Source organism: Octodon degus, unplaced genomic scaffold (assembly GCF_000260255.1).
Source record: "Octodon degus isolate 3935 unplaced genomic scaffold, OctDeg1.0 scaffold00033, whole genome shotgun sequence".
In the NCBI taxonomy this organism is placed as follows: domain Eukaryota; kingdom Metazoa; phylum Chordata; class Mammalia; order Rodentia; family Octodontidae; genus Octodon; species Octodon degus.
In genome coordinates this window covers 17,306,834-17,317,562 of record NW_004524609.1, presented here as the reverse complement: position 1 = coordinate 17,317,562, position 10,729 = coordinate 17,306,834, and the positions used below count along the sequence as shown (strand labels likewise).

The following is a 10,729-nucleotide window of genomic DNA, read 5'->3' as shown; positions in this document are numbered from 1 at the left end:
GGGTTAGGATTTCCAATTTCCCTTTAAGGGCGGGCGTGCCCCTGGTGACCCGACCTGACCTCTCACTAAGGTTCCACCACTTCCCAGTAGCACCACACGCTGCCGCCCAAGTCTTTAGCACAGGACGCTTTGGGAGACATTTAAGATTCAAATCAGACAGCATGTGCTCAACAAATACTTTTTACAGACTGCAGAGCTGGAAGGAGACTTCAAGAATGGCAGCTTTGTGCCCACAGTTCATCCTTGGCTTCTTCCAGTGAGATAGAGACTTTCGAACTCGGCCGGCGGCGTCACGTCCTCCCAGGCTGCTATAACAGAAAGGCCCACACGGGGAGGCACTGACAACAGAAATTTGTCTCCCCACAGTTCTGCAGGCCAAAGTCCAAGGCCCAGAGGCACCCTCTTCTTCACAGCATCCTCCTGGGGTCTCTTCTCCGTACAGGGGTCCATGGAAAGAGAGAGGTCGTGATATCCCTCCCCCCCTACGAGGACACAGGTCCTCCTGGATCGGGTCCCACCCTCAGGACTGCATTTCACCTCCCTGCTTCCCAACAGCCCTGCCTCCAGGTACAGTCACACTGGGGGTGAAGCTTCAACAAGGGAACCTTGAGGGAGAGGCAAAATTCAGGTGGCCCGGACGGGAAACTCCGTCACCAACATACTCCCTGAGAGCAGGGCCAGACAGGACGGCTGCTGCAGAGATGCTGTCGCTTCCATGCTACCAACAGGGAGGTGGGGCTTGCTGCGGGCATGTGGGGTGGGGAGACAGCAGCTCCTGTTTGCACACACAGCGCTGATCCTGCCTGGTCACCCTCCGTTCCTCACTTCCCCTGCCCTTCTTGGCACGGCAGAGGAGCAGACAGCTGCCAGCTGCGTCTTGTCTATAGCTTAGTCTTCTAGCCTCAGGCTGGATCCTACCAGTGGGTGCCTGGGACTGGGTGGAGATGGGAAGGTAAGAACAAGGGGAGGCCAGGGCGTCTCACCCCCATCTGCCCTGAACAGAGTCTGTGACAGCAGGTTTAGTCTTTGCTGGGACCTCAGCTTCTGTTCGGGAGCCTGCCTCTGTCCCAGCTCCCAGAAAGGCCCCTGACCCCTACTCTGTGGGAGCAGAACTCCCTCCAAACCTCCGATCGGAGGCAGGGGCAGATCCCTGCTTATCGCCAGGGCTAATTCTTCAACCATACCAAGGATACGTCACCCACACGGGTCCCTCTCAAAGCACTCAGAAAGGGCCCTAGGCATGCATTCCCATGGCTGAAAACTTTCTGTAAGATTCACAAGCTGGAAACTATTTTAACTACAATTGGTTAAAGTCACAGTCTATTTCCACTCCAAGTTCCTGCCCAGTACACCTTCTCCTGGGTGAGATGGCAGTGAAGGATCGTTAGCATCTGGAGACTTCTGCCAAGGAGAAGCTCAATTGGAGAGGTATTTAGTTTGGCTTGAATGGGGGCATATTTATATAGTTCCCAGCTATTTCCATGTGCTGCTCAGTGACTGCTCGCCATCCCAAGGTAGAAACGGATTCCAGGAACAGTCGCTCCTCACCCAGATCCAGTTCCAACTACCGTGCAGAATCCAAAACCATCAGACTTGAACATGTCCTGCAGTGCCTGGCGCCGGAAAAATGTGAGCAGGGTTTGAAATGTACGGAGCCAGGAGCAAATCTATGGAAAATTATTCCCACCACTAGAGGTAAGTTGTAAGCAAAGGATTCAATTCTCTTCCATGCCAAGTTGAAGCAGAATGTCTCTCTGATCCGAAGTACAAGCAGGGATGCACCAGCTCAACTGTAAAGGCCTCAGTCCTTGCTGTTTCATTCTTGACAGTGAGCACATCAAGCAGAACTTACGAGAAAACTTGTATGTGTAGGACAAGACATTGTAGCACACGCTGGGGATGTCACCCAGTGGTGGAATGCTTGCCCAGGGTGGGTAAGGTCTTGGAGCTGACCCCAGGACGACACAGTCACACACACACATCACAGGAGGCTGAGGCAGGAGGATCACCATGAGTTTGAGGCCAGCCCGGGTTATAGAGTAAGTCCAGGCCAGTCTGAACTGCATAGTGAGACTATCTCAAAAAAAAAAAAAAAAAGGAAAAACTGCCCAAGGTAGGCTTGGACTTGTAATCCTCCTGCCTCAGCCTTCCAAGCAGCTGTGATTACAGGTATCCACCAACACATCCAGCTAATCTCCATTTATTTAGGCATTCCAGCTACCAAAAATGAAAGGTAAAACTTGATTATGCAATCAATCAATTAATTTTCTATTCTCTCAATAGAAAATAATATTAGAAGGTCAGGATATAAAGCAGTGCCAAAAAAAAAAAAAAAAAAAGATAGGAAAAATATTACCTTGGATACATATTAGCAAGGCAGTTGATCAATACTTTTCTGGATTTTGTGATGTTTATGACACTTGACAGCAAATTTGCAATTTGAGGGCTGATGATACATAATAGAATATATGACTATGCTCATTTAGAATAAGAGAGATAATAACAAATTGTAATTTTTACTAGTGTTTCCTCTTATGGTGGTGGTTCTGAGGATCCCACCAAAGTCCTGTAGATCCCACCCAAGGTCCTCCGCACGCTTGATCTGATCCCTAGGGGCTCCTCTGGCTCTCACTTGGCTTTTCGGCTAGTCTATCTGTGCAAAAGCCGCCACATTTAAGTCCTTCTGCTCCAGATCTTCAAGGGTCCCAGTGTCCTTTGTCAGACCTAACTACACAACCAAGGCTAAGTCACAGAGCTGTGCAAGCCCCCCATAGGGGAGCATTAGCTGGAGATCAGAACCCGCCAACCACCCCAAAAGAGGCGTGGGGGCACCCCAGCGCACAGGAAGCTGCTCATCAGATACCTAAGTCACCCCAGAAGGTGGACCTTTTCACTCCAGCCTTGTCAGGTCCCCAAGTTGCAACACAGGGATGAGCCATACAACAGGAAGGCTCATGATTGGCCAGAACTGCAGGAGGACAGCTAAGCCAAGGGGAGCAAAATGGTGACAACCCTGTTGACTGTCCTGAGGAACTGGAAGTTTCCAGAAGAAATTGGTGCACAAATAAGCATTTAGAAGGATGAGGAGTCACCAACTAAAGTACCTGGGACACTTGACCTGCCTCCTAGATTGGGTATTTAGGCTGCTCCAGGGAAATGGAGCCCACTCCTGGGGTACAGGTACACCTTTGAGGCTGGAGAAGGGGCCACATGTGCTAAGTGGCAGGTGGCATTTTCTGTCCATTAGATTTGTTAATAGGCCAGGTGTGGCAGTGCACACCTGTAATCTCAGCACTCAGGAGGCTGAAGCATAAGGATCATTGCAAGTTCGAGACCAGCCTGGGCTAGAAAGTGAGCTCAAGGCCAGTCTGAGCTGCGTAGCAAGACCCTGTCTCAAAAAGAAAAAAAAAAAAAAGTTAATAAAAAGCTATGGTCATTGATAGTCTTGTAGGCAACTTCAAGAATGCTACAAAAGAGACTCACCCTGGCTAATATCTTCTGAAATTAACTATTTGGAGACACACACACACACACACACACACACACACACACACACGAAGCCTCATTATGACTGTTACTAAAGACAAAGACAGCCGGAAAGCAAGTGGACCCAAGAGTTTATTCGAAGACAGCAAGCTTCAGGATGGAAGCCAGCATCCGACCAGCCCCGTCCCACAGCTATGAGGAGCAGCTAAGACAGCAGAGTCAGCTCAAGTCTACATCCACCCCAAGTGTCCCGGCCTGCATGGTCAGGAGCACACTGCACACCAGCGAACCCTTTCCAAAAGCCACTCCATGCAGTATTCTGGGCCATCCGCTCCGAAGAGCCATTGAAGTGGCAGGGATGGGCCAGCCTGAGATCTGATTTCCAGTGAAAATAGGAGAATTAAATATTAAATAATGAAATCTAGGCTGAGATTTAGCCTAGATTTAGGACAGTGCCTGCCTAGCAACTGTGAGTTCGATTCCTGGTACCAAAGGAAGAAAGGGAGGGAGGGAGGACGAAAGAAGGAAGGGCTTGGCGAGATAGCTCAGTGGACCAAGCACCTGCTTAGGCAAGCACAGGGACCAGGGTTCGATCTCTGGCACCACAGGCCTCTCCAGCTCCACCCTCGGGTGTACTGAGCTGGCCACAAGTCCAGGCCTGTAATCCAGTGCTAGGAAGGCTGAGACAGGAAGATCACTTCGAGTCTAGGCTGTGTAGCGAGACCCTAGGGAACACACAACTCTGAAGACATGTTCTACACCTCTGATAATTCAGTGACCTGCAGTGCACATGTGGGGACAGGCCCCAAAGGGAACTCAGAAGGAAACATTACAAACCCTGGAACAGTTGAATTTTCCCTTTCAGCTTCCTGGTTCCATTATTTGGCCATAAGTAACAGAATACAACTGACACCAGCCAACAATAACAACAAAAAGCCAAAGAAAGAAGAGACACACAGTGTGTGTGTTGCAGAAGATATTCCTTAAAAGAAAAGAAACGACTGAGTCAAGGCCTGGCAGGAAGGGTTAACTCCTGGCTACCAGGAAGCTCTGCTATCTGGAATGACACACCTCCCTAGGTGAGGGTGGCCACACCTTGGCCCAGGAGGCAGCATGACGCCAACATTGGTAAGAAGTCCCCTCCTCCCCTTTCCCTCCTCCCCCTTGTCCCCTTCCTCCTTCCTCCCTTCCTCCACACCCAGGATGCTGCCACTAGGATCCTGGTCCACCCCGGTGCCTCTTGCTGTCCACCCAACCTGTGTCACCTCTGGGTAATAACCCCCTACACACACACATACACACACGACCTAATGGCTACAGAGCCTAAATCATATAATTGTTAATGAACTTCACAAACAACTCCCCCAAGCCCTCTGTGTTGAATCCTTAGCAAGCTGGAAGACGACAGAGGTTGGGTTTCACCCACTTCCAAGTCGATTGGATTACAGGAGTGTTATGCCCCTGCTGGGATCTGATCCTGATGGAAACAGGAGCTGTAATTTATGGGAAGCCTGTGAAAAGAGGCCCCGGGATGTGGATCTGATTGATCTGCAGCACAAGGCCCGGCGGCCTGCCAGCTCTCCCTGCCCAGCCCTCCAGGTAACCGCACTTACCTGGAGCCCAGCTCAAATCAGGCAGACAGTTGCCGCCGCTGCCCCAACATGCCTGGCCCGTGGAGGGCCGGGTGCCCAGTCACAGTGCTTGGGGGCTTCCTTGGCTGCTGTGGCCCTTTCCCTGTCTCCCAAATGCAGTGCTAGGAGGCCCAGAGGCTCCCAGACATGGCCTACGCTTCACAGAGGTCTTGGAGGGGTAAGGCCTCCCTAGGAGCCAGAAAGTGGGCAATAGAGTCCCTCTTGGCAAAGACTGAAGCCATGTCCACCGCCAGGAAGAAAGGCGCCCCTGCCTTGGCCCCTCCTCTCAAACCCCAGGCCAAGTAATGCAGGAGGAGCTGGTAAGTCTTCAGCTCAGAAAAGAACTTTGGGGCCCTCCTTTCCCCTGCCCCGGCACTCCAGGGCGCACAGGGGACCCTGGGGCTTGGAGGCTAACTTGGGTGTCTGCCAGAGAGGACAAACAGCCCAGGTCCAAGGGCCACTCTGCAACCCAAAGCTGGGATTGTCTTTCACTCCCTGTGCTGCTCCTGTTTCCTGTCCTGGAGGCTTTCAGGCTGCCAACTGTCACGCTTTGGAGAACCAGGTCAGAGGAGGCCTGGGACAAAGCTCAGTTGTTCCATGGCTGCCGAGAAGCTACTGACAAGCAAAGACACCCAGAGAGCTGCCGTTGCCCCTGTGAGCTGTGATAGCAGCTCAGTGTGCCCTTCAGAGCAGCTGTGAATGGGCCTGCGCCCAGAGCAGGGTGATGGAGATAAGGCAGCGAGAAACTGGGCTGGGAGCAGAGTGGCCACTCCCCCGGGGACCCAAGGCCAGGCCACCCTAGAGAGCTGGTGCCAAGAGCCACCAGGCTGTATAGCCAGAACACAGCTTGACGCTTAGCAGGGCCCTGCAGATGGTTTTGAAACAAATGACCGAATCCACATGAAGAATCAAAATGGGCCAGGACCTCAGGAGACCCGGCACAGCTGCCCCATCAGGGAAGAGGTAGAGGTGACCAGCCTGCCAACCATAGGACACTTTGCTGTCTCCAGGGACACTCAGCAGCACACAAGTCTGACTGTCACAGGACCCAGTTCCCTGGCACCATGATAGCTCTCTACCAAGCCTCTGAGTCCACTGAAACAGACTCTCCTTGGTCCAAGCTTCCAGCAGTTGCCAACAGGACTCTGCTGGCAGTATCTCCAGGAGTGCTGGGCCTGAACTGCCCCTTCTGATCCCCTAGTAATCCCCTGACAACAGCCTACCCCGGGAGGTTTCTAAGGAAACAGCCCCAACAAACAGAGAAAAAGCCAGCCAGTCACCTCCTTCCCCACCCCAGAGGCTCACACCCCAGGGCCTGGGACCTCTCTCTAGGGTCCTCTTCCCTCCTGCAGCTGCAGGCCAGCTGGAGCCGCCCAGGATCTGCAGCTCTGGGCCCACTCAAGGCCCAGCTTGCCCTGGTGTGTCCTGAACTTTCCTTATCAGGGACATCTTAAGCAAACTGCAGAGCCCACGCAACACTGCCCAGGGACAAACACGCAGAACAAGGGACCGCCTCTGGTCCAGCCATGTGGGGCCCTCGGGGCAGACTGGGATGGGCAGGACAATCTCTGAGGAGGGCAGGTTCAGGCAGGGGACCATGAGGAGCACACACAATGCCTTCCTCTGTGGAGCTGCAGACAGGATATCCTGCAGGCTCCCACCTGGGAGCTCCAAACACATGCAGGCCCCCACCTAGACATGGACTGCAGACTGCCACTCCTAAGTGACAATGTCACGTACCCTCTGCCCATGCCCTGGCTTGCACTAGTCACACGGGTTCCAGAAGCTGTCTGAAACCCAGGTGCACTACACTCAGCTCTCGGCCCCCCTCTACAGGCTGGGGAGAAGCTGACAGGCAGGCTGACTGCTGCATAGATGCTGTGGGCTGGAGTGAGCGGGAAGGGTGGAGAGGCCAGCTATCCATCTGTTTATGCCTGCCATGCCCTCCTGCCTCCGGCCCTGCCTGGGAAGAAGATGGACCCAGGACTCAGCTCAGCCAGCTCTCCCAACTGGGGACCTTGGGGGTGTCAGGAGGGCCACAGAGCTACAGAACAGCTGCACCAGGAGGCCCTCTCCTGCCAGGTCCCCCGAATGCACCAGAACAGACAAGCTAGGACAAGAAGCAGCAGGAGCCAGCACAGAGCTGCAAGTGAAGCAGAGCCAAGAGCTCTATGTTCACACCCTTCTCTCCCTGTCACTTGGGAAGCTGACTCGGAAGTAAGTGTTCCTGGAGGGTACAATCCTCCTCTTGTGGGAGCACTGGCTGGGGTGGGGGAGCCCGCATCTTCACTGACAATATCGCACACGCTCCTGTCCAAGGTGCAGCCTCTGGACGCAGCCTCCTCCCAGCCAGAACCTTACAGCAGCCCTTCAAGAGCCTCCGGACCCCCACCAGGGATCCCAGAGCAAGTCCCAGGTACACACACAGACATTCACCCTGCTTCAGGGGTTGGCAGGCCTCCTCGGCTTGGTCCCCTGACACCTGTCACAGGGGATCACTGGGGAAGCCAGGGACACTACATGGGAGCTGCATATGCCAGAGGCCTAAGCACCAAGTCCTAGGGACAGGAAGGGGGAAGACGAATGCTGAATCTAGCTCAAAGGCGCTGGGCCAGGCAAGAAGGGCCAGGAAGCTCATGAATGTCCCAGCTCGGCAGCACAGCCTTCCACAGGTCACAGAGCAGGCAGTCCCCGCTTATTCACATACAAAGTCACTTCAGCTTCACAACTTAGCATCACCCCATTTAACAAATGAGAAAATGAACACGAGAGATGAAGTACCTTGTCCCCAGAATAGAAAGCAGCAGCCTGAGATTTCATTCCAAAATGCTGAGGACCCTTGGCACACACACTTAGCCACTGGGCCACACTACCCACAGCTGCTATAACCCTGCTCCACTGGGGGGGACAAGTGAGGTTCATCAAGGAAAAAGCCTGGAGCCTTTGCACACTGCTCCCACCCCTATACCCTGCATCCTGTGGCGGCTGCACCTGGCCCTGGCCAGGAGGACTCTCTTCATTCTCCACTACTCCATTCTTCATCTCCTCAGCTCCAGCTCCAGCTCCAGCTCCCCCTCCCTGAAGGCTCCCACCCCTTCCCAGGGCCTCCTGCGCATTTGTAGGCTCTAGCACTCAGAGGCTGGGTAGCAATAAGCCAGGATCACACCTGCACCCTGTCTCCTTGATGAACAGGCCAGCAAAGACCACCTCTTATCCCCAGCTCAATGCCCTGTCTAGCTCTGGCCTCATGCGTCCCCAACACATAACGTGTGCTCAGTCACCCCAGGGTACTTCTCACTCTGGGCTGAAATTCAGAGGCCCCAGTGGCTCTTGCTGGCTCTGCTAACCACAGTGTGCTAACCAGGCCGTGGATTTTTAAGCCCATAAATAGGTCCAGAAGCACTAATCCCCCCCCCCCCCAGTCTAGGGGAAAAATTAAACCCTTCCTGGTTGGCCTTGGATTCTCAGACACTAGGGAGATTTCTAACATTCTTTGCTACTTTCCTTGATTTCATAGCATTGGTGGCTGCTTAGGGACCAGTCTGGCTTCAGCGAGTGGCCCTACTCAGGACAGGCTGGGTGCAGGAGCCTGGGGACATACACACAGGGCCAAGAGCCCCTCTCCCCAGCAGCACCATCCATACAACTGCAGCCCAGTGACCCCACGAGCCTGGGATCACTGCCAGGTGGGGAACAGGACCTCCCTCTGCCCATACTATGGGGGGCCCCACCCCTTTAGGTAAATATAAGGAGCCACAGAGCCTGCTTTTAAATGAGCTGATTCCTACTTACCCCATAAACTCTACTACTGCAACATGTTTCATCTTTAATCAAAAAATGTACCTGTGTTGGAGGTGGGGTCAGTGTGGGAGAGAAGAGTAGGGAGCTATGGCTGGTCCCCTCCTTCTAAGAGTCCCTTAGACTCAGGGACTTTGAGCCTGCTACTGTAGGGTCCTTTTGGGGATCCTTGGAGGAAATGCCAAGGGCCTTAGACCTGGGAAGATCCGGACACTCACCAACTGGACCCCCAGCAGGAGATAAAGGAATCCAGGCCAAGAGCAAACATAGTCCCCTCCAGACCAGAGAGCACGAATCTCAGGCGGGCGGCCTGGGATGCCCACAACCATCCCAAGCATTTAGAGCATGTTGGGGAGGGAGGGAGACCCAGCGCCAATCCCTGGCCCATGCCACCTGAAAGCCTCTCTCTCCCACCAGCCCACCAATGCATCTGGGATGGAGAGTCAGAGATAGAGCTAGCTCACACTCACTGTCCGAAGGGCATGTTTGCAACACCAACCGAACACTGAAATCTGAAGCTGCTGACCCAGAAGGGAATTTTAGGGGAAGTTCTGAATGGTCCTTATTGAGACAAGGTATTCTTTATTATTCATTTTTGTTCTTGAATATGGAAAGCAGGAGGAAACTGAAAATAGCCTCAAGGCAGAGGGGTGGCTTGAATGATTTCTCTGGCTCCAAATACATCCCAGGACTCTGTCCTATCAATAAAAGTAATTCACCTCGCCCAGTCCTTGGCAGAAAACTTCAGGTCCAAATGGGTTAAGGACAAATATAAACAGAAGGCCTTGGGGTCAGTAGAGGGGGAGGTGCTGCTTATTATTCCAGAACTGAAGACAAAGGATCCTGCCTGAATCATAAGAGAAAGGTGTAAAGGACAGGAAAAGAAAAAGAAGGGACAGCAGGATGGCCCTTGACGTGGTCTCCCTTGGCCTGTTTGTGAAATGGAACTGTTGAGTAACAGAAGGACGACTACTAAGGACCCCGGAGCTCCCCGGAGAGCCGGCTGGCCCCCTGCACCTGGGTAAGGTGGCACCCACTGGAGTGGGGTCAGGATGCCAGCGGGCTAATGGCACTGTGAGACCAGAAGGATGAGCCCAAGTTGTCAAACTGGGCGCTGCTGGATGGTCCCGCGTGGAGGAGGGTGGTTCCTTAACCCACCAGGTAGAGGGCTCTGGAGCATACTGTGCGGAAAGGATGCTGCGGCCTGGGCCACCAGCTCTTGGGGCCGCCGCGAGGAGAGCCCTCCACCCAGCAGCCGGACTCAGCCGGGCGCCCAAAGCACCTAGCCGGGAGGCAGCGCCCAGGAGTCAGCGATTCCGGTCAAGGGGCGAGAAGGGCAGGGAGGAGGGCGCGTCCTCACGGCAGCCCCTCAGTCACCTGAACCAGCAGCGGCTGCCGGACCCCGGACAGGAGACCCTGGGCCAACGTCAGAGGTGGCACCAGCCCCGGGCGGCCCGGGTCGGCGCGGGAGCGGCTACGTGGAGCCTGGGAGGGAGACGGCGCGTCGGGCTCGGGCTGGGCGTCCCGAGCGCCCGCAGACCCGACCGTGGGGAGGAGGCTGCGTCGCCCCCGCCGGACAGTCGGACCCCGTCCTGGGAGTCTCTGCGCCGGGACCCGCGCAGCTCCCGGTGGCCTCGCCGCTCCCGGCACCGGCGCGCAGGTGAGACGCGCTCGTGCGGGACACCGACCCTCCTCCCCACGCCGGGCGCGGCGCCCACCTGAGTACGACTTCTTCATGGTGCCGCCGCAGCCGCTCCCAGGAAAGTGTGGCGGCGAGGCCGCGGGGCGCGGGCGCCTGGGTCGCAGATCCCGGG

At 54.7% G+C, this 10,729-nt stretch overlaps 1 protein-coding gene across 1 annotated transcript in view; it reads right to left on the bottom strand.

Annotated features, from left to right (window-relative positions):
* Nucleotides 1-10,722, bottom strand: part of Sept9 (septin 9) — a 170,181-nt gene extending 159,459 nt beyond the window's left edge. The window contains exon 1 of the mRNA XM_023713916.1: nucleotides 10,634-10,722. Within this exon, the coding sequence (XP_023569684.1) occupies nucleotides 10,634-10,652 (19 nt within the window). The 5' untranslated portion in view covers nucleotides 10,653-10,722. The remainder of the gene's footprint in view (nucleotides 1-10,633) is intronic.
* Between the last annotated feature and the right edge of the window lie 7 nt (nucleotides 10,723-10,729).